Genomic DNA, 22,972 nt, shown 5'->3' with positions numbered 1-22,972 from the left:
TGTAAAGAGGTTAGAGAAAATTAAAAGCAGTCACCTTGGTCTTTAGATAAAGAAAGTACACTTTTAGGTTGTAAATTATCAGAGTGTCCAAGCGGGACAGATCGGCAAATTTAGTTAATTGAGAAATACATTTTACCGAGCAAGAATTAAGGAAAAATAAGAGTTTCCTAGCTCACACCCCCACCCCCTCTTTTTTAGTGAAGGGAGACCATAACGAATACCAATCAGTCACCTTCTCCAGGGCCCCGAGTATCAGAGGCAACTGGGGGGAAAGGGGTTCACGTCATCAGAGTTTACTGTAGCTTTTCCTTTTCTGCAGTTGTTCGGTTAGTTGTTTATTCTCCGTTTTGTCATAGGAACGCACCCAGCCCAATAGCTACGGAAAAGGGACATGAGGCGAATTGAGGCTGAGGGTCCCGAGCTGACTTGGAGCCCCTAGGAAGGTGGGTGTTTTTCTGAAGCTGGGTTGGTTGTCCAGCCAAGGACATGGCCAGCCTCGCATGAAGGGGGGCTGAGAGGGCCGGACCGGGAGGAAAGGGGCCGGGAGGAAAGGGGGATATGGGGTATTTCTCTGCTGTAGCCACCGGGTAGGACACTGTGCATTTGAGACTTCCGAGTCGGGAGTTCTCTTCCTGCTCCCAGCACTAAGCGCGCATCCCAAATAACTTTCGAAGGTTTGGACCAGGAGAGGATTCGGATCGTCTGGAATCGGTTGCGCGGGTCTTGGCGGGGCTCAGTGTGGGACTCCACAGGGGCCCTGGGGACTGGTGACTTCTTTGGCCAGCAAACGCTGGGCAGGGCTACGACGCTTGCCGCTGTCCAAGGTTCTGATCAGTCGGCTGATTCGGAGAGAGGCTCAGACACCCGGGGCGAGTCTGCTCCGACTCGGGACAGGTCAGGGTTTCATAGGAACCTCCGCGGCTCGTTGTCCGCGACAGGGAGCTGATTCGAAGCTTGGAAGTCACTGTTTTCTGGGGCCAACGTGGCAGTTGGCGCTAGTTTACTGGGGCCGCGAATAACGCAAGTGCGCAACGAGCCGAGCTGGCCGGCAACCCTGACTCACTTCGCTTCTTGGGCTCTGGACTCCCGGAGCGCACAGGGCGCCCGCCGGAAGCTGCAGCCCTGGGAAGGAGGGCCTCCGAGAAGGTTCTCGGCAGACTCCGGAGCTCGGGGGGCCTTCGGCTCCTGGAACTGGTTGCAAAGAACAGGGGTGCTCTCTGAGCCGGACCTGGAGGGAAGCGGGAGCCCGCGAGCCAGCAGTGGCGTGGGACGGAAAAAGGGTCTGCTCTCGGCCTCGAAGCTGTGCATTGCCCCGCTGGCCGCGCCATCCACCGCGGGGGCCCACCCGGCTCGCCCGCGCTTTCCACCCGGGCCCGCCGCCGCGACTCTCGGAGTGTGTGGCCCTGGAGGAGAGGTGGCGCGGCGGGGTCTGTCCGCTTCAAGCCGAGAAGGAATTTCCTGCCTTTCCTTGGCAGGGCCGATTCTGGCCAGAGGCGACTGAGCCGAGAGAGGGCCGTTTCAGTGAAAGAGGTTCGACTTGCGTCGGCCTGAGCACTACAGAGTTTCTTCCTGGCTGTTTTCTCTGGGGTGTCCATCGCCCGGCCAGGGCCTCAACACTCAGTTCTCCAGCTCCGCGCTACTCGCCCTGGGCGCTTGTCCACGAGTGGGTCCGCCAGGTCTTTTGTTTCCAAAGCTCTGTGTCTTTAAGATCAAGGCTGAATCCCAGGCCGGGCAGGGACCCGACCCACCGCTTCGCCAAGCCTCTCAAACGCAGCATTAGAATGTTTATAAAATATTCAATTTATGCAGTCTGTCCAAGAAGCCATCGTCCCAAAATAAAATCGGCAGTCTAGACGGAACACAGACACCAGAACTTATCAACAGTTGTCTGACTCGTATTTTGTGATGCATCTTGAGTGGGTCATAATACCAACTTTATTTTCAGTGGTGCATAAATTAATTACACGCATTTAATAACCAAAATATCATTATATTCCCCCTTTAATATCATAAAGGCTTTCCGCCAGGGAAGCACTTAATAGTGCAGGGGGCCGTAACGGGCTATTATCCTGGTGTAATGCTATTACAGAACCAATTATGCGCCATTAGACTTGCTTTTTTTGCAGTTTATGTGATTTGATCCAATCCCGCGCCCCTGACTTGAAAATTTCAACCCGGTACTTTAGAGTTTAATTTTCACCCAGGCAGAGAGAAGGGCGGTCTCTCTCCGCTGAGTGTCTGCCTCGGATGCATTTTAAAAGTAATTGCGAAGGGTCCCACTGCATATCATTTGCAGGGAGAAGCGAACATAAATTCAGGGACCCCTTGCTGAGAACAAAATCAAACTTTCCTTTTGTACGATCGCTTGGAAAGGAAAGCCGTGTGCAAAGAGTACCCCCAAAACCCATCCGGCGGCGACAATTAGCAGCGCTTTGGTAATTTTGCAGTCCAGAAGTCGCCAGGCCTCTGACAAGGGCGAGCCCAAATCCAATCTCATTCAGAGAAAGAAGGTTTGAGTCTGAGGGGACCCAGAGGGGTGGGGTTGGGGCGAGTGTTTAGAACACGATCTCTTTGGGGAGAGATGATATTAGTAGCTGTTGTTTCTATCTTCTTTTAAAAGAAAAGAAGAAAAAGATTCCTGATGTTTGCTGAGAAGTGACGGATTTTTTTTTTTTTTACACCACGTGGGCCATTTGTAAGGCCCAATAGACCTATCCAAGTTACTCGCTGTAGACAGCGCTGGAAATAATCAGATTAAGGCCAATTATGCGTGAGATTATAAAGGCGAGTGCTGAGCGGCGGCGCGCGCTGTAGACAGACAGCAAGACATCTGGCCACTTCCCCAGTCACTTCTCTGGTCCTACGGGCGCCAGCAGCGCCAAGCCCCGCCCGCCGCCAGCCGAGCCCCGCGTGCGGACAAGAGGCGGTCACACTCGGGCCTTCTCGCCCGCCTCCCGCAGAGGTAGGCAGGGTTCCCGACCCGCTCCCCCGGCTCCCTGCTCTGGGCCCTGGGGCTCCACCGGCTTTCTTGGCCCGAGCTATTGCGCGTGCATATGGCCTTGCGCGATCGCCTGACCTCGCTGTGGTGGCCAAGTGCAGGGCTTGCGGCCGGGACCCCTGAGAAACAGGAGCCAGACTGTGCCCAGCTTGGTGAGGGCGCGGTTGTCCAGCAGCCGGACCTACACGAAAGGCTGACCGTAGGGTCACGGCTTGGGATTGGGGGTGCAACCACTTCCCTCCAACACCCCCTCCCCCGCTGCGCGGTGGCCCCAGGGAGCCAAGGGCTTCGGGAAGGGTTTTGAAGGCGGGGCACTCCTGATGATCCTCGGGGTTAGCGGGCAGGAGACTCAGGCTCTACTGCTATTTGCTTTGCAGCCAGGCCGGAGCCACGCGCAGGAACAGGTCTGCCAGGCCGCCCCCAGCCCTGGTCCAGCCGTCCGGGCCCATCCGACCGTCGGCGATGTTTTATTTCCACTGCCCGCCACAGCTAGAGGGTAAGTAAGCGCTGCTTTCCAGGCTGTTTGGCCAGGCCAAGCCAGCAAAAAGCAGCCGGGCCGCAGCAGGACTGATGGGTGTTGGGTCTTCGCCCCACGAGGTGGCAGCCGCATGGCAGTGCTTAGGGGAGCCCTTAGCCCCCTCCCTACACACAGCTCCGTCCCTCCGCCCGGGTGCCACCTGCCTCCCACCTCCCTCTCCGCCTGGGTCGCACGCTGCCCCGGGCTATGGGTGCCTCGGGGACGCCTGGTCCTCCCAGCACAGATGCTGGTGTCACGCCTCTAATCGGGGCTCCTCCACCCAGGGGGCCCGCATCAATCTTTCACGGTGTTTTGCTAACATCCTAGAAAGCCAGAGCAAGTTGAACTGCCCTGCTGCGTCCTGGGCTCCACTGCACGCCAGAGAGGGCCTGTTTGCTAGGCTGCCCTCACCCAGGGCGTTGACGATAGTGCTCCAGTGCTCTGGGATCTTACAGCGGCAAAGTTGTCCCTGGAGGCCAGCTTCCTGCTGGTTACCTGCCCGGAATGTCTAGGCATAGCTTCCTCTCAGCGACCCACGGAATTTCTGACTACAAATGTTCACTCTCGCCAGCCCCGGGACCAGGGTCTGGTTGTTTAAGGTCTTTATATCCTAAAAAAAAATGCCTTTCCCTATTCCTTGTATGGTGTCTGCTCCCAGTTGTTAGGTGGGGCAGGAGTAGTGAGAAGTGAAGACTTGCCGTCTCTGGGTGTACCTAAGCAGGACCTGAGGGACCCAAGGGTGAATTCTCCCTGGCCGTGTAGATTTGTGGCCATCAGGTGGGCAAGCAGCCCCACACTCTGGCTCGTGTTGTGGCCCGGATGGAACTTTAATAACCTTGGGACACTTGTCCACCTTGTTGTAGGATGCCTTAAGTAACCTCCAGTCTCATTCATGATTTGGGAGTTTGTTTTCATTTTCCCTATAAAAGCCCTTAAACATCCAGCAGAGTTTGCTAAAGAAAGCTAGTGGGAAGCAGTGTTTAAGCTCTGCATGCCTGCATTTCAACACCAGGAAAGACCCAGGCAGGGGAGGTGCAATTCTTGACAACTATACCCCAGGACTGAAAGAGACCCTGCTGGTTTGTGCTGTGTAGTTTCTCTGTGCTGTGGACTCCAATCTCAGCACTGATGGCCGGTACCCAGCCCAGGCTTTTGTCAAGTGGAAAAAGAAGAGATTTGGGCATTTAGCAAGCTGTGTACATCCTGGTGACCTAAGAGAGAACCCGTTTGTAAGGGTGGGTTACAGAAGTGATTTACAGAATGCCCTAGCCCAAGCTCTCTCCGACTCGCTTACTGCTCTTCGCTTATTTCTGGGGGGCTTACACTTGCTACTCATGTTCTGTGCAGGCCCCCCCAAGGACGCTGACTCAGACTGATGTGACCAGAACAAGTGGGGGGTGCTTCAAGTACCTTTCAGACTTTTATAGATGTAAACTGTGCCAGTTTTTCAGAAGGGGAGTTTAGGTCAGTGTTGCTGGGGCTGATGTGCTGTCGATGGGAGAGTTGAGAATGGCTGAGGATAGACCTTGGACTCTAGGGAGGTACAAAGGACAAAAACAAAGTGTGAATGCGATCTTACTTCTCTGATACTTTGTTCAGATTTAATTAGCAAGTGCCGCATGGGTCTCGAAGTTTTTTTTAAGAACAAGAACCTGCACACTGGCTAGCAAAGCCCTCCTCTCCCCGCTTAAAGGCATCTGATACCGCGTGTCTCTTACGATTCCGTCTCCAGAGCTGATCATTCCATGCCTGTCATGTCTTTTTTGCACAGATATTATGCTGCCTCATCATCCTGGACTTTGGCTTTGTTTTTACTTCATAATACATCTTTGAGATCTTTCTCCCCATGCTTGTGTATACGGATTTACTTATTTTCTTTTAGACTGTTGAGTAGTATTCCTGTATTTGTTTTGCAGAATATATCCACCAATGTGTGCTTTCTCTGTTTCTTGTTTTATTTCTTATTACGACATCTCAAAGAATATTCTTCCCTCTGTCTTTCAGCAAACTTTATAACTATACTCATGGATTAAAAACCTGTGCACTTAAATTTTTGATGGTGACTATTCAGTTGCCTTCTAATACACTTTCGCCAATTGATGCTCATATGAATAATAAATGAACATGCACAATTTATTACAATTTATTGGTTCTGGGTATCATTATGCACTTTTTTGGGGGACAAAACAATGAGTATATTGTTTCATTGTCCTGTTTCATTCTGTTTGAGGAGCTGTGCATAACTCTATCAAGTATTCTATTTCTTTCAAGAAGCCGCTCCCATTTCTTTTTCTTTATTCTTAGGCTATCAGTCTTTTTCTTTCCGGCTTGCTGAAGTCAGCTTTTGTAGGCTTCAGCTGGGAAACATTGTGAACAATGTTGAAGCAAGGTATAAGGGAGGAGATTGGGGGTGACAGTGACCAGGAAGTCTGAGAATGTGGTCCATGCTGACCAGTCAGACACTTGACATCCAAACGAGAAAATATGGCCTTCTGCAAAGTAATGCAAAAAAGACTGCTTTGAATCAGTCCCTTTCCAGTGCTATCAAGATGGAGAGAAATACTTGCTACTAGGGTTTTGAGGAAGAATGCAATTTGGATAGGAAGACGGCGGGAGAAAGTTCTAGTAGGGAAGGGGGGCAGTATTTTGATGAGACATGTGGGGGTAGGGTTAGATATCGCTCAGTGGGACTCTCTGTAGTATATGGAATATGAAAAGAACTGGAGGATTTGGCCTTCTAGGGCTGAGGTGCTGGTGAAGAATGCTGTTTGCATGCTGTGGCCCGACAGCCAGTGCTGAACACTGGGTGATTCAGACAGTAGTGCCCATGGCAGGTGAAATGCGCACTGGTTAATGGAAACCTACTCATTTGTTTTCCTAAGAAGCCATTGTGGACTATCAAGTAAATAGTGCACATTTGGAAAATGATCCAAATGCACGTTTGGGGCCAGATTCTGTCCCAGCTTTATTGTGAGCATTGGAGGCTGCTGGCGACAACAATCTCTTTCCTTTTCTGGGGAACTGGGGACAGCAGGATGTTGTGTAAGGCCTGGTTACCTAGTGGAGTGCCCTTGGAGAGTGGTCCTAGCAAGCTGGCTTGGCATTCTATTGGTGCAGGCCTTTTGTTAATTGCTGTCTATGCAATACATCCACTGTGGTACTGATGAGCTGTGACCAGGAGTAATTAATAATCATTTATAAACTTCTTACCTCCTTGAATTCTGCACTTCTAGAAGGAAAGTGGTGTGAAAATATCTTGGTGTTTTTTTTTTTTTTTCTTTTCTTCTCCATCCTTTAGCCATTGGTGCTTATAGTAACAAGGGGAGTAAGCCATGGGGGGGGGAGGGAAGGGAGGAACTCAGGCTTCTGTGGGAGGGTTCAAAGTGGGCGGTGAGCAGATAGGGGACAGAGGGGCAGCCAGGAGTAGGAAGGCAGGTGAGGAGCAGAGCTCACTCAAGCCCACTCACCCCTCCTGACTCAGAGATCACAGTGTCACAGGGAGGGGACTTGATCATCTTGGTCACCATTGTCCTATGCAATAGGAAAACCTGCTCCTACAGCTAAAGGTTTTGGGGAGACACAGAGCTAGGGATAACAAAAAGAGGGGTCTTACTAAGAGAACACAAAGAAATACATGGGAAGGATGGGCTCTCTGGGGAGGAGCACGGAAAGGGGTTGCTGCTTGTAGGGGGGTCTGAAGCCCCCGTCTCTGTCCAGACTGATCCATTCACTCCCTGTAGGCACCGCACCTTTTGGCAACCACTCCACAGGGGACTTCGATGATGGGTTTCTTCGAAGAAAACAGCGCAGGAACCGGACGACCTTCACTCTTCAGCAAGTAAGGACAGATTCCCGGTGTGTGAGAGCCAGCTTCCTCCCGCCTCCCCCACAGTCACAAAGGAGACCAACTGTTGATTTAACTAGGTCTTTGTTTTCCCCCCGAATAACTTACGTGTTTGCTGGGGGAAAGGGTAGTTAACTTGGGCCTTGTAACTCTGGAGGATCAGAAAAACAACAGCGGTGAGATTTTCCATGTATCTTCGATGATCAGAGGCACATTTCCCTGTCAGCAGACTGCAGGTAGGGCATTTTTTTTTTAAGTTCTTTTTTTTGAGATAGAGTATTTCTGTGTAGCCTTGGGTGTCATGGAATTTGCTCTGTAGACCCCACTGGCCTTGAATTTGCAGAGATCCAGGTGCTGGGATTAAAGCACACACTACTACGCCCGGTCTCAGGTCGGGTGTTCTTATCCCCAAATAGACAGATGGGGAAAACTGACCTACAAGGTTGACTCATGAGCAGACCATGTTGTTGACTGGGCCGCAGCTACAACTTTCCTACTGGGTTTCCCAGAGCTGAGTGCCCCAAGAGCATCCTTCTTCCTGAGCAGAGTGAAGGCGACCCCCACACGCCTATAAAGCTCTGTGGGACTGAAACTGTGAGAGAGTTCTCTACTCCCATGGTGGCACCATGACAATTATGAGGCCACCCTAGATTATTTATTCCCAGGACAATTAAATGTAAACACATGGAAATCTATCACTTGGCTACTTCTATGTCTCAGGGAGGGCACACTGGTTGTGAGCAGCCTTGGCTGCAAAATCAACTGGGATTTAAACTGTCATTCTGTGGAATTTTCCTTATCTTTTAAAAAATCATATTTTACTTATTTATTGTATATATATATATATGTGTGTGTGTGTGTGTGTGTGTGTGTGTGTGTGACATATGCATGCCACTGTGTACGTGAAGAGGTCAGAGAACAACTTTCAGGAACTGGTTCTCTCCTTGTATGTGCCTCTGGGATCACGCTCCGTTCCTCAGGCTCAGAGGGGCCTTTACAAGCTGAGCCTTCTCCCAGGCCTTTGTGGAATCTTTTCAGACAGCTCTTTTCTCCATTTCCTTCCTGGATTTGATCTTCGAAATTGCTTCCTCACCGCTGCTGGCAACTCTGAAATATGCATCCTTTCCCTCACCTAGCCGCAGCGTCTCACCCATAAACATTTTCCCCCTTTTTACCAGCTGGAAGCTCTGGAGGCAGTCTTTGCCCAAACACACTACCCAGATGTCTTCACCAGGGAAGAGCTAGCCATGAAAATAAACCTCACAGAAGCCAGAGTGCAGGTAAACCTTCTTTTAAATTATTTAACTCTCTAATATTAAAACTGGCAAACTTTTTTTTTTGACATCATGACTGTAGAGTGCACATTTGGCCAAAGAAAGCAAATGAAGACTATCTGTCATTTTCATGATGCACTTTAATAACATCAACATAATGTGGAATATTAGATTAGGTTGATTAATCGGTCATTCATAATTAACTAGTGATAATGTTCTACACTAATTTGTCCGCGTCTCTAAGGTACTAAATTACATCAATGCACATCCATTTCCTTGCTTTGGAAAAAAAAAAAAAGAAGCTGAGATGCTATTCGCAAAGCAAATCTGACCGCTCTAGGGTGAGGCCGGTCAATTGCAGAGAACCACGTTTTCAGATGGGAAGCAGGGGGCAGGATCTGCTTTCCAGAAATTGCATCATGCCCAACTTTTCCCCTGCACACGGACTCTTTGAGCAAAGTGGGCCTGAACAACACGTGCAATTTAAAAATCTTTAGACAGCAGCAGCAAAAAGACTGAGCAGAGATGGGCTGGCCCGCCTGGGGTGGCAGCCACTAAGCTGCATTGCGTTTCTGGAAGTTGCTTTTAAGTGCCGAGCCCAATAGCCTTGCTTGAGTGAGTACGGGAGGCAGACTCACAATGCTGCCTCTCCAGGCCAGTTCTTCTTTGAGCACAATTATATATTCATTTTATTTATGGGGTTTCCTCCATGCTGTTTCTGTTCTTTTTATGTAGGAGCTTGGGGTTAAGACTATGCAAAGATCTAATTGTAGGAAATATAATAGTTTGCTTTCTGTTCCCCTGGGTCATGTTAGTATCTCTTAAAAACCAATGGCTGAAGAGAGATAATGGAATTCTGAGCAGTAAATTGGGGGTTGTAAACAAATTATTTCCCCTATAATCAGATTATGTGATCCTGATTATTAAATCTGAACATGAATCATTGGTCATATGCGGGCAAATTAAACTGATTATTATTTGGGAATGAAAATGTTCTTTGGCCCAGACCTCGTCTATAGTTTCTTTTTTTAATGCCAGCTTGCCAATAGCAGTCTAAAGACTGGACTGCAAATTGAGATAAATGACACAATTATTGAGCATTCAGAAGTAGAAGATCATAACTTCTCCCTGAAAGGTGCAAGGGTAAGATAGGGGCGGTGACAATTGAAGCTGAGAATTGTTGTCCAGGCTGTTGTTGGCTATTATGCAGGCAGACAATGGCAGCCGAGCTTGTGCCTAGCCAGCTTCCATGTGGGGACAAGAGCTTTGGTGGCGGGAAGCGAGATGTGTTTACACTTATACCACTTGCTCATTCAAATATGATTAATGTTCTCTAAAGCAGGGTCTTAATCGAAGCTGATGTTGTCAAACAATAACTAAATAGGGAAATAAACGACTCCATCATGCTCCTTCCTCAGAAGCAGGCGAACTGTCAGTGCAAAGTCATTAAAATATGATAATGAAAAATAGCTCAATTAAATGTTGTTATAGCTGTGACCTTCATTCAATTAAGACCCAAGAAAGTGTCTGCATTTTGCTTTGCATTTAACTGCCCTAAATTTAGAATATAGATAAAATCATTATTCAATGGTTGCAGATATGTGCAATTAAAAGCCAACACGATTTAAAAGAAAGAAAGAAGGAAAGAAAAAAGAAAGAAAGAAACTCAGTTGGAGGAGAAAGAAAACGAAGAGATAGGGTGGGCCAGCAGAGGACTCAGCCCCAAGGACCCAGGCTCTTTCCCCGCTCTTTCCCCCGTGCCAGTGTCCCATGGCCAGAGGGGGTGGGACATTGTCTCTGGGAGTTAGAGAGGAGCCTGGCCAAACCTAGATTTTAGACAGAAATTATCTCTGAGAAGAGAAAAAGTGAGGAGAGAGACGGTTTCTCTGGGAAAAGATCCATGGGCTTTTGTTGCCTTCTGTGAGCCTCTTGCACTGGAACTGCTCAGATTCTATCAGATGAATGCATTTTTCTCTCCTCCCAAGATTTAGGAATTACCTGCCACTAATTTCTAAGGCGGATTCCAAACTGAGGTCAAGGTCAGACACAAACCTTCTCTTCTCCGACCTGAGGCTGAAGGAGAGGAAGCAGCGATCACTCTTTAGGCAGGGTCCAGTTGCTGTAGGCAGGCACTCGGCTCTAGCTTACCTGCATGTCCATCTTTCTAACAACGCTTAGGGGTCCAGCAATGCCCTCTTTCACAGAAGTGTGGATCACAGCGCTAAGCCAGGCCGCTGGGCTTCTGGTCATGGTTCGTTCATTTACCACCTGGATGACCTTCAGTTAGTGATCCCCCCCTCCCCCCCCCCCCCCCGTGTGTGTGAAACGGGGATGGCAGGGCTGCTTATCTCTGAGGATACGCAGCTTTGGACCCCAACCCACGTTTGTTAACCAAGATTCCAAATTTCTAAGCCACACTGATTCCAGAGAGAGGGTTTCTCCTGGGTGCGGTAGGCGGCTGGTCAGGAACAGGTTCCTGTACAAGGATCCTGGTCCTTCAGGGCAGTGCACAGGTGTGAGCCTGCTGGAAAATGGAATGTGCCTTTTTGATGAGAAGCTCCGGAAACAGCATTTTGCAAATCACGCTTTTGTGTTCACTGTAGGGAAAACTTTTCACATCAAATTCGCATTCTCACGGGCAGCTCGGCATTGCAAGCTCCTGCAGGATGACCCTTTCCCTTCCTGTGGGGACTGCCCTTGGTGTTTTCTACTCTTTACTAGTCACGGAAAAGTGCCTGTCAGAAGCTGATCCATCTGTGGTCTGAAGTTCGGGGCAGAGAGATGAGGATGCCGGCATGGGCCTCCTGAGGGTCCCTGCTTGGGTCATGTCTGGCCCCTCCTGGCTGACTGTCTGCCTCCCTTGGGTGTGTTTCCTATGGGGTTCAGGTTTGGTTCCAGAACCGAAGAGCCAAATGGAGGAAGACAGAGAGAGGGGCCTCTGACCAGGAGCCAGGGGCCAAGGAGCCCATGGCAGAGGTGACATCACCCCCAGTGAGGAACATCAGTTCTCCACCCCCAGGGGACCAGGCCCGGAGCAAGAAGGAAGCCCTGGAGGCACAGCAGAGGTAAGATTAGCTGGCCTAAGGACTGTGGGTCCGGGGCAGCTCTGCAGACAGGCTAGACTTCAATGGAATGTTCTGTTTTTGCCAGCCTGGGACGAACTGTGGGCCCCGCTGGGCCTTTCTTCCCCTCCTGCTTGCCAGGGACCCTCCTGAACACAGCCACGTATGCCCAGGCTCTGTCACATGTGGCATCTCTGAAAGGTAAGATTTGCCGGCTGGCCTGGTACAGAGGGTGGGGATGGTGGAGAGGGTGGGGACTGTCTGGCCTCCCTGCTGTCTCTGCTGGGCAACCTTCACAGCCGGGATCACAGTCCCTGTCTGCTCCCTCGGTTGCTGGCCTGTTTGATTTCGCACAATCTGAGAGTGTAGATAAACGTCACCACGCTTTATCCCAAGTAGCTGAGGGCTTGTCTTAGAGGCAGCGCTCCCAGAAGGAGCCATGTTTCCACAGTCTCCTCCCTCACCCTGGTTACAGTTTAAGGTGCTGATCTAGAGCTCATGGGGTGGTCTGGGAGGGGCGGCTGCTTCAGCTTCCAGGACCTGTTCATCTGTACTGTCTTGCTTATTTTCGCTCCTTGGAGATTCCTCAGAACAGAGGTCTGAATCCGTAGGCCTCCCCCCTCCCCCCAGACAAGGTTTCTCTGTAGCTTTGGTGCTTGTCCTAGAGCTAGCTCTTATAGAGTTTGGGCTGGCCTTGAACTCACAGCCTCTGCCTCCCCGAATGTTGGCCAGAGGACTTTTGATGTCTTATCAGTGGCTAGCATTATGGGAGGGGAGAAATTTACTAGCATTGCTTGGTCAGGCCCAGAGCAAAGGACTCTACAGGGCTATTATTTGAGGGTTTCTGGGGGAACTGTCTCCAGAAGTAAGGGCTTATCTAGTGTCTTTCAATTCCAGGCCATAAAAACAAAACCAAACCCTGCTGGAGATGTTTAGTCAGCCCAGCAGCTGTGCGGGCTGGCGGGAAACTAGGATGGGCCTGGTGGTGGATCTGGGATGCTGTTGTGAGTGTTGTCCTCAGGGCTTGTCACATGAGGCCCAGGGGATGGGCACATGGATGTCTGGGGGATGGGCACATGGATGTGGGCTATAGGTTTTCCCATAGAAAAGAGAGTCGGGGAGGCCCCCAAGGATATCTGTTGCTTGTTCTGTTTGTGTTGTGGTTTCAAATATCATTGGCCTCCAAGGGGTCCGTCTACAGCTGGTGTGTTGAAGTAGACACACACACACACACACATACACACACACACATGCCCTCATGCATCCACTTACTGAGGAACCTCCACCCATATTCATAGGACGCAGCAGGCTGTGCTGAAGTACTACAGCCCAAGCACCCCAGTTCAAAATTGTGAAATATAGAATGCTCCAGAACCACAAACTTGAATCCAGAGGTGATGCAACACATGGAAAATTCCACATGGACCTCTTGTGACAGGAGGTTGGCAAAAGGCAGAGGCACTAAAATGATTGTGCGAGATTACCTTCACGCTCAGTGTACAGGTGCACATGAGATCTAACTAACTTTGTGTTTAGACTTCTGGCTCAATCCCAAGGTATTGTAATATGGACATTCAAATATTCCCCATATCTGAAAAAAATTTCCAGATCAGAAATGTTTCTGGTCTCAGGCGTTTCAGATAAGGGACATGCAACCTGCACAGAGATGGGCTGCTTAGCCAACTCAAGGTCCCAGAGGAGCTTGGCATTATCCAAGGGGCCGATCCTGACAAAGGGGCAAACCGCATCCATCTGTCTGTAAAGCGCTATCAGCTGTAGTGAGGGCCAGCTGAGCAGCAAACAGCCGCTTCAAGAAAATGCCTTCCGCTCACTCTGCTCGCTCCAAGCCAGCCCTGTAGTGGGCGGGATTTGCACATTTCTCCTTTCTCATAGTTCTGGGGGGGAGTGAGGGGATTCTCGCTTGTAGCTCTCAGCTGAGTTCTCTCTCTTTAGGAAAGAGCTGGGACTCTGCTGTGGAGCTTTGCCTGCAGTGGCTGGAGGTAGGGTGGGGTGGGCAAAAGCTAAACTTGGGGACCGAAAGGGTAGATGCCCAACAACAGTGGGTGAGCGGGGTCAGCTGAGGTTTGCGCTTTATGTATCTCAGACATTATCCACCTCGGTGATGTCCTAAGGCAGAGGGCAGGGCTGGTAGAGGCCGCTGAACTGGGACAGCTGTTTATACCTGCCTGTCCACTTCCCTGTTGTCCTCTTCCTGTTCTCCCACCCACACCCCTTCATTAATCCCTTCTGGCTGGGCCGCGCCCTCCCAGAGGCTGTCCCGTGCCTGCCTTTTTAGGAACTGGATTCTTTTGATACACCATTCATTGCCTTGAGTGATCTGGGACAGCCAGGGCCCTGCAGAGGTGGCGGGAATCCCGCTGCGCTCACCAGACAGGGACTCATCTTTGCCCATTGCGAGGCCTGCCTGGTAGCTACAGTGTCCTTCTGTACACCCACTCTTCCTGGGAGTTCAGGATGAGGTAGGGAGAGAGCGTGGACAGCAAGACCTGTTGGGACCCACAGCATGCTGGGATACTTTTAGAGAATACAGTTCCCCATTTTGTGGAGACCCCCCAACCATAAAAATTATTTTCATTTCTATCCCACGACTGTAATTTTTCTACTGTTGTTAATCATTGTATATATATATATATATATATATATATATATATATATATATATATGCAATAGAGGTTTGCCAAAGGGGTCAAGGCCCACAGGTTGAGAAACACTTAGCGTCAGGCAAAAGTGAGGAAATTGAGCAGTGTAGGCACTCTCTGCTTCCCTAGGTACAAACGTGCTCTTGCCTACTTTTCTGGAAGCTGGGACCCCTTTGATTTGTCATTTTCCTGCTTCGAGACAGGCATATGTAAAAGACAGAATTCTCCATTACTGAGACAGTGATGACAGAATTGATGCTGAGGTGCCCTAAGATTGGCCTGCGCAGAGGTGGGTTGGGTTTCAGAAAGATAAGGAGGCTTGGCCCACAAGGGGCCAGTGGCCTATCAAGCCAGTTGACAGTGACAAATGGGAAGTTTTGCTAGAATTTCTTTATTTTCTATAGATGGAAATGTGTTTTTATTTGGAATATTCCTGCCTTACTCCTTTGGGACAGCTATAAATTATATTGAGAGTAGACCAGTGACTCTCAATCTGTGGATGGCAACCCCTTTAGGGGTCGAACAACCCTTTCACAGGGGTCGCCTAAGACCATTGAAAAACACAGATATTTGCATTACGATTCATAAGAGTAGCAAAGTTACAGTGATGAAATAACAACGAAAATAATTTTATGGTTGGGGGGTTACCACGACACGAAGAACTCTGTTAAAGGGGTGCAGCGTTAGGAGGCATGAGAAGCACTGCTGTAGATCATGATCTATAAAGAAAAGACATTTGGTTTTTGTACCTCTAGAAGCTTAGAAGTCAGGGTTCCAGCAGCATGGGCCAGGCTGAGGCCTGGCTCTGGGAGGCATACACGGCACAGAGAGCAGGTGAACTAGTTCTTAGGTCTCCTTCAAGAGGGCACCGTTCCCCTCAGGAGGGCTCTGCTTGAGTCCCTTATTCCTCCCAGAGCCCTACTTCCTAACACTGTCAGCTGGTGGCTTAAGATGTCAACGCCGGAACTTTGGGGAATACAGTCACTCGGCCCACAATAGCTTCTGTGTTTCAAATGCTGCCTCCAAAGTCTTTGGGTCAACACAGCACAGCCATGATCAGTACTAGGACCTGCCCTTTTGTGGTTCTTGCTGAGCTGACAAGGACTTTTCTTTCCTCTTGAATTCTCCTTGTGTTCCTGTTCTGGCTCCTTCTCTCATTCCCCTCCATCAAAGCCTCTTCCTGGGGCTTTCCCTGACTTTCTGTGGCTCCACACCCTCCCGCCCTCTCTGAGCATTTAACTTTCTCACTTCTTGCAAGCTAAGTCACATGGGGAAGAGAGGAAAATAAGCAATGATTGAAAGTCTGCTCTGTGTTGGCCAGGCAGTCTCACGTCTTAGTCTCATCTGCTAAGTTCTTGTAGTGACACAGTCGGATAGATAGCTGATGTGTTGGTGACAGGATGGCTGAAGTAATGGCCAATTTGTCACTTCCTCCTGTGATGGCTCTTCCAGATAGGACCCATTCTGAGCTGGACACATCCCCAGGGCTGCACCATTGTCTGCTGTAAATCTGGGTGGGCTCTGCTGCTCCTGAGGTTTGCTTGGGGTAACTCTGAACCAGGATACAGGGGGAGACATGTCCATCTATTGTAAGTTGGTTTTTGAACACTCTTGAGATTCAGCACTCAGTTGTTTTGCGGGGCATATGTTAAATGCTTTGGAGAGGGGTCAGATTCCCAACTCTCAAAGACCACCCTATTTCTTCCTAGACTTTCCCCAACCTGTGAAATGAAGTGAATAGCAACATTTGGACCAGGAGGGGAGCCCAACTTTCTAGGGCCTGGTTGAGTTCTAGGATCCCTGGTCTGTGACTCAGTTTCCACCACTTTGTGACCACAGGTGCTGGCTCTACTGTCTCCTCCTCCTGACCCTGGCCAGCAGGAAACTGGTGTGAAGTCAGACAGTTGGGAAGACCATACAGGTACTGAGAATCTGTCTCAGCTTTCTATAAACAGAAAGCTGAAGTTCAGGGTCAGGAAGTCAGTTGTTCACATCTGGCAGTGTTGGGGACAGATGTTCAGCTCTAGCAGATGCAGGTGAAGGACACTGTTAAGGCAAAGCCATTACTGGTTCCCAGCAGCTTTGTGTCTGTAGTCCCGAGCTTTCCCTGGATCCTGCAGAAAATTCTATGGGGTTATCTCCACCTGCTTCTTGAATGTTAAGGTCACTGAGGGGGGGAATGATCCAGAAAGTATTTATCTGAGAGAAACTTCTGGCCATGCTCTGGAAGTATACAGTCTAAGCAGTCAGCAGCTGGGAATTCTAGATGGTGGCTTCCTTAGGAAATCAGAGACACCAATTTGTCTCTTAGTGAAATGTCTGTTGAGGGCAGAGCCTGGGACTTGGCGAGAAGGCTGGAGAAGCCAATATTGGTCACTGCCTAAAAACTCCCTACATCCCATCATTTCTGTGCATGTGCTGAAGATTGGTCTTGTTAGTCTTGTCTCAGACCCAGAGGTGAGGGCAAAAAACATCCCGTGCCTCCCACTCTGTCCTCTGCAGCCCCCCACCCCAGGTTTCTGTGCTGCAGTGCCTACACAGGAGGCTCGGTGCTGTGTGACATTAGGGATGACGAAGTTTGCACTAGAAGGATGCAGTTGTGCTGGTCAGCTGGGGACCCAGGTGATGGGAAACAGAGGCATAAAGAAAGTACGTAATGACAGCCTTTGGTAGGAGGGGGTTGTGGACCCTCTAGTGTGGCAGTTATGAGAGTGAAGGAGCTGGCTTCCCTGGCCAGGAACCTGTTCACAAGGGCCAGAATCAGAAAACAGAATCCAGGTATGGTCCTCCTTAGTCAGTGTGCAGAGGCTGGCATGGATTCCAAGTAGGGGCTCTGAAGTGGTCTGGCTGGGGTGGCATGAGCTGTCCCTTTCTCTAGAATTTTTGGTAAGTCGTGAACAAACAAACCATAAACAATTTGTGTGTGTGTGCAGCATGGGGAGTGTGCACATGGGATGGAATGCAAAGGCCACGTGCGAGGCCAGCTGACAGCACATGAGAGGTACTCACTGAATCCTGCCCGCCACTAGTGCTCAGAGTCCTGTGTTTTCATCCTGGCATGCCCGGTCATCTCTCACAGACCCACAGGAAGTCTGCTTCTGAGACTTCTATGTCCTGAGGTTTTGTTGCTCTTGGAATGCCCCTCCCACCGACCCTTTCCTCATATCTTCCATAACTCTAAGTGTTGGCAATGTATAGGGTTTTAACAACCTTTGTACAGTGTCGTGGAGCTTTCTAGGTGATGTGCTTTGCCTATGGAATGCTTCAAGAGGACTCACACTGGCTAGACAGGCTGGCCTGGCTCCGCTCCCGCGTCGTGTGGCTCTTCATTGACTATTTCACGACAACTGTCAGCTTACAAAGTCACGGGACTCTACTTGATGGGAAGGTTTACGGAACAGCAATGGGTGTCCAGAGGACAACACCAAGAATTTTTCTTGGACAGCGTTGTGATCATGATTCATAGTGTGGAAGAGGTTGTACTGGCCACAGAGGCACTTGGGTTTGTTCCGGGGAAGTGCTGGTCGCTGGCCGCAGGTGAACAGGCACTGCTGGCCTAGAGTGCTGAGCTGCTTAGCTGGATGCCTCTAACCTGTGATTTGCAGAACCGAGTGTGCCAGGAGAGAGTTTTCATGACTCATATTGTGCTCTGCCCAGTAAGCTTGCTCTGGGACGGCCGTGGCATCACAGCAGACCTTCCCAGAGGAAGTCCCATCACCTTGCTCTACACTAAATGCAATGAGCCCGCTGGTTGTTAGGATGTTACCTTTCCCACTGAAATAGGCATTCTGGAATACTGTAGTCTTTGCCATTTGAATTGTGTGCATACACATGTGCGTGTGTGTGTGTGCGCGCACACACACCGTATCACATGTGCATCACGTGATGTTCATTCATACTGTGGTGAAATGGTTCTCAGAATAAGCTTTCACCTTTAAGTGACAGAGGACTGAAGATAAATCACACAGTGTGCATTTGGGGAGCCTGCTTTCTCAGGCTCAGTGTTATGCTAGTGAGATTTAGCTCTGTAATTAGGTTTAGCTATAGATTCTTTGGAGCAGCTCATATACTTGAGAAGGTCATCTCTAAGTATAGTTTGTCTCGCTTTTTTCACAATTGTATACTCTTTCTTTTCTTGTCTAAATTTGCTGGTTAGAATTCCTGGTATATTCATTTCTTTTTATTTATTTATTGTTTTATTTTTAGACAGAGTCTTGCTGGGTTGCTTCCACCACCTTGAACTCCTGGGCTCATGCTGTCCTCCTGCCTTTGCTTCTTGAATAGTTTTGAGGAGAAGTCATGCTATCTGGCAGTCCTGTGCTATTCTGACTTTCTAACTGTTTTATTGAGATATAGTTAGCATATCATGCAACTCATTGTGCTGCCCAGCCTTCACTGTAACATTCTTTCTATCTCCGCTGACAATAACTTTCTGTTTTCCTCAGTTCTGAGACCCCTGTCTTCTTAGATGTAGACATTTTGAGATTGCTACTGAAGTCATTCTGGACTGCACAGTAAGATCCTGTCTCAAAAAAAGAGACATAATATTGTATGAGCCTGTTCATTTTTAGGGTCTTCAGTAGCAATCACAGAGTTCTGTCTGCCTCTGCCTCCCTGGTGCTGGGATTAATGACATGTGTCTGCTTACCCAACTCCATTTGTCTTGTCCTATTCTTGCTCCCCTGGAAAAGCTCTCGAGACCTTCCAATCCTGTTTACAATCCCTATTATTTACTTAACTATTTGTGGTGCTTCAGCCTGAGTACAGGGTCTTGCACGCAAACCACGTGATCCACCACTGAGCTACAGTCTACAGCCATCACTACCCCAAATCTTAGAATACCTGTTCTTTGGTTTCTGATGTTTCCAGAAAAGAGTTTTATATATGCTTTGGTTCAGGCTGCCCTCGAATATAAAATCCTCCTTCCTCAGCTTCCCGAACACTGGAATTATAAGAATGTGCCACCATGCCTGGCTTGTCTTTACTTTTCAAGATGTCCTTCATCAAAGGGAGCTACTCCCTTCTTGCCCTAATTTATTATTTAAAAGTCAGTGCTGGGAGTGGATGCAGAACCTTCATCAGATGTTTCTCAGCCGCTGCTGAAATGGTCCCATGCTTTGTCTTTTCCTTTATGTTAATGTGATGAATTTTGGTGATTGGCTTTTTAAATGTTAAATCAGCTTCGCATTCCCGGAATTAAACCCAAATTAGATGTGGCATGCTATCCTTTTTTTATAGATTGCTAGATTTGATTTGCTAATATTTTCCTTAGGCTTCCTGCACTTGTTATCATGAAGCGATTGATCCACACATTTCTGTGTATTTACAATTAGTTTACAAAGTAGCAGGTTTTCTTCAGGCATTTTCCCACAAGTTTCAGGGCCTCTCTCCTGTGATAGCTCTATTTGGTTTCTTTTAGAAGCACCTGTACTGACTCCCACAGTGGCTTCCCCAGTGACTATTTGCTCCTCTCTCTCCATACCTTCACCAGCACTTGCTGGTTTGATTTTCTTAGACTCTCTAATCCAGGTTTTGGTTTAGCTTTGCTTAGCCATCACTACCCCAAATCTTCGCATACCTGTTCTTTGGTTTCTGAGGAGGATTGGTTGCAGTATCCTCCTTGGACACAAGAGTCTATAGACACTAAGTCCTTTCAATAAAATGGTGCAGTGTCTGCATCTAACCTATAGACCTTCCTGTCCACTTTAAATCCTCAGTAGATTACTTATGATCCTTAAAGCAATTTAAATGCTCAGCAAATTGTTGTGTGGGGAGTGATTACAAGAAAAATATCTAGATGTGTTCAGCAGAGAATTTTTCTTCTGCTGAATCCAGGAACAGATACAGTGGGCCCATTACGTAATAAGCATGCTCTGTTCTCTCACAGTTCTGAGGAGCGGCTGGGCTCTGACGGGCGGTTCTGATACTTTTACTTGGGATCTACCAGGAAGAAGCAGGGCCCCCTTTCTTTCTCTCTGCAGTTCTGCTCATTCCAGGTTGGGCTTGAGTTTGGCAGTGGTAAGGTTACAAGAGTGTAAAAGCAGGACTGCCAAGCCTGCCACACCACACCCAGGACAGGTATTGTCTTTGCTACAGTGTGGTGATTAAAGCCAGTCCCAGGACCAACTCAGACTTGAGTGAGGGAATTTCCCAGGGCTTGAGTACTGCAAGCTATGTTTCATTGAAAGCTTTCTTTGGAGACCAACAACCAAAGCTATATGGGATATATTGATCTTGTGGCATGAACTGGGACATTTGTTTTTAAACTCAGCTTGCTTTCCAGTCCCTACCTATACATACTTTAAGGGTGTTGGTCATATTGAACTCACCTCTAGATCAGTGATTCTCAACCTTCCTAATGCTGCAACCCTTTAATACAGTGACCTCAAGCAGAAAATTGTTTCTGTTGCTACTTCATTACTGCAACTTTGCCACTGTTACAAATCATAGTGTAAATATCTGTGCTTTCCGACTGCCTTAGGCAACCCCCGTGGAAGGGTCGTGACTCACAGGTTGAGAACCACTGCTCTAGATCCTTCTAAGCATTCACCTCTGCCTCAGCATGGTCTTTGTAGAGTGGAAGGTGTTGAAGCTTGGGTAAAGACGGCGAGAAGGCCAAAGTACTCTGGGAGTGGGGAAGGGCTCTTTAGGAAAGGGTAGGGATAGTGATCCTAGCCTGAACTGTAGCCTTTGATTCTCAGAAACCTTGAGCATTCTTGTTCATCACACAGTATCAGTCGGGTACCACCGACTCTGCTCTAAGGGATGCTCTAAGCATCATCCAGCAATGCCTTAGGCATATTCATATGCTGGGGGGCTGGATAGGGAGAGGGAGGTAAGTTGACTATTAATTCTTGAGTTAGTAACAGAGTTAGGTAACAAAGGCATGCAGAGGACAAGAACTCATTTTGCAGAGGAATAGGGAAGATTTGAAAGAGGTATAGGAGATTCCTCGGGGTGTGGGTGAGGGCTTCCTGGGATGAAAGAAGGCATGCATAAGACATGTCGCCCTCTTTCTTGTTACTGGCTTATTTATGAAAGGAGGGCCTCATGGCCACGCACAGTGGTGCTATCATAAGTAGGCATGTCTCCAAACCTGGCACAGCAATTCCAGTTAGTAATAGCAATTGCCTTTAGGGTCAATACAAGGAGCAGAGATCACTTTGGGTTTAGATATCTGTGGCAGGGGACATTATATAGCCCAGGGAAGGGCCTCCTGGCCTCTGGGGGGGTAGAGATAGAGGCCCATGGTGCAGGGACAGTGCCCAGTGCCCCAGGGAAACAGTGGAGCCCTGCAGGATTCTAGAAATCAGGAGTTTAGGGGGACAGAGAACCCGAGGGACAGAACATGGTCATTTCTCATGAGAGAAGTGATGGAGGCAGCCCAAGTTCCCCGTGTGCCTGGCTGTTGTTCATTATTTGATCAATGCTAGCTTCTGGGATTGTGACCAGATATCTGAGACACTAAACTGCAAAGGAAGAGGAGTCTTTCTCAATGCATGGTTTCTGAAGTTCCAGTCTTTTTGCACTATTGCCTTGAGCCTTTGGCTGCATAGAATGCCCCAGCAGGCATGTTGCAGGAGGAGGCTGCTTGTTCGTCCTGGCTGCCCAGACCCGAAATAACCACACAGAAACTGTATTAATTAAATCATTGCTTGGCCCATTAGCTCTAGCTTCTAATTGGCTAACTCTTGCATCTTAATTTAACCCATCTCCATTAATCTGTGTATCCCCACATGGCAGTGGCTTACCAGCAAAGATTCGGCATGTCTGACTCCAGTGGCAGCCCCATGGTGTCTCTTCCCCCACCTTCCTTCTCCCAGAATTCCATTTAGTTTTCTCTGCCTAGCTCTGTTCCCCTACAGCTCTGCAATAGGCCCAAAGCAGTTTCTTTATTAGCCAATGAAAGCAACATATAGATAGAAGGACCTCCTACATTGAGGGCATGTGGTGGAGGAGGCCTGTCCATCCACAGCAGCTGAGAAGCAACAGGAAGGAAGACCAGGGAGGCTGGAGTTTCAATATCCCCTTTCAAAGATATGTCCTCAATGGCTTAACTTCTTCTCACACTCTTACCCCCCAAAGCCCCACCATTTCAACAGCGCCATGGACTGGGGACCAATCTTCAATAGTACATGGACCTCTGAGGGGAGGTACATTCAAACTCCAAATTCTAGAGGGGCAGAGAACCTGGCACTCATGATTTATAAGGAACCCCTTGGTGAACATCTCTCCATGTAGAAGTGGGGGAAACTGAGGCCAGCAGAAGCAATAGCACTGGTCAAGGTCAGAGAGTACATCTGCACAGTGGCAGACCAAGTCAGAGACCCCACGCTGGGCTTCCGGATTGATTCTGTTTCTTCGACAGGTACCTGCTGTCATCTTCTACTTAAAACCCATAGTTCATTTTCTGGAAGTCATTTCCTATGGGTGCTGATAGGTTTGCCCTTCCTGCTAATCAATGGGGCCCTGGAGTGCAGGGAGCCGAGAGGAAGTGTTCAGCTGGTGCCAGAGGCTGAGAGAGGCAGCTAGAAAAAGCAGCTTAGACATGTGCCTGCATCTGCTCTGGCTGTGCTGGGGATTCTCAGATCTGGGGGTTGTTCATGTACACACACAC

The 22,972-nt window shown here is 48.9% G+C and overlaps 1 protein-coding gene across 1 annotated transcript in view; it reads left to right on the top strand.

Moving 5' to 3' along the window:
• Positions 1 to 3,439: 3,439 nt before the first annotated feature.
• Drgx (dorsal root ganglia homeobox) overlaps positions 3,440 to 22,972 on the top strand; it is a 25,442-nt gene continuing 5,909 nt past the window's right edge. The window contains exons 1-5 of the mRNA XM_026779624.1: positions 3,440 to 3,494; positions 7,256 to 7,353; positions 8,538 to 8,639; positions 11,520 to 11,698; positions 11,784 to 11,896. Coding sequence (XP_026635425.1) covers positions 3,461 to 3,494; positions 7,256 to 7,353; positions 8,538 to 8,639; positions 11,520 to 11,698; positions 11,784 to 11,896 — 526 coding nt within the window. The 5' untranslated portion in view covers positions 3,440 to 3,460. The remainder of the gene's footprint in view (positions 3,495 to 7,255; positions 7,354 to 8,537; positions 8,640 to 11,519; positions 11,699 to 11,783; positions 11,897 to 22,972) is intronic.

The sequence above is a fragment of the Microtus ochrogaster genome, chromosome 6 (assembly GCF_000317375.1).
Source record: "Microtus ochrogaster isolate Prairie Vole_2 chromosome 6, MicOch1.0, whole genome shotgun sequence".
In the NCBI taxonomy this organism is placed as follows: Eukaryota; Metazoa; Chordata; class Mammalia; order Rodentia; family Cricetidae; genus Microtus; species Microtus ochrogaster.
The sequence above is the reverse complement of the archived record's forward strand: the minus strand, read 5'-3'. Positions and strand labels throughout refer to the sequence as shown.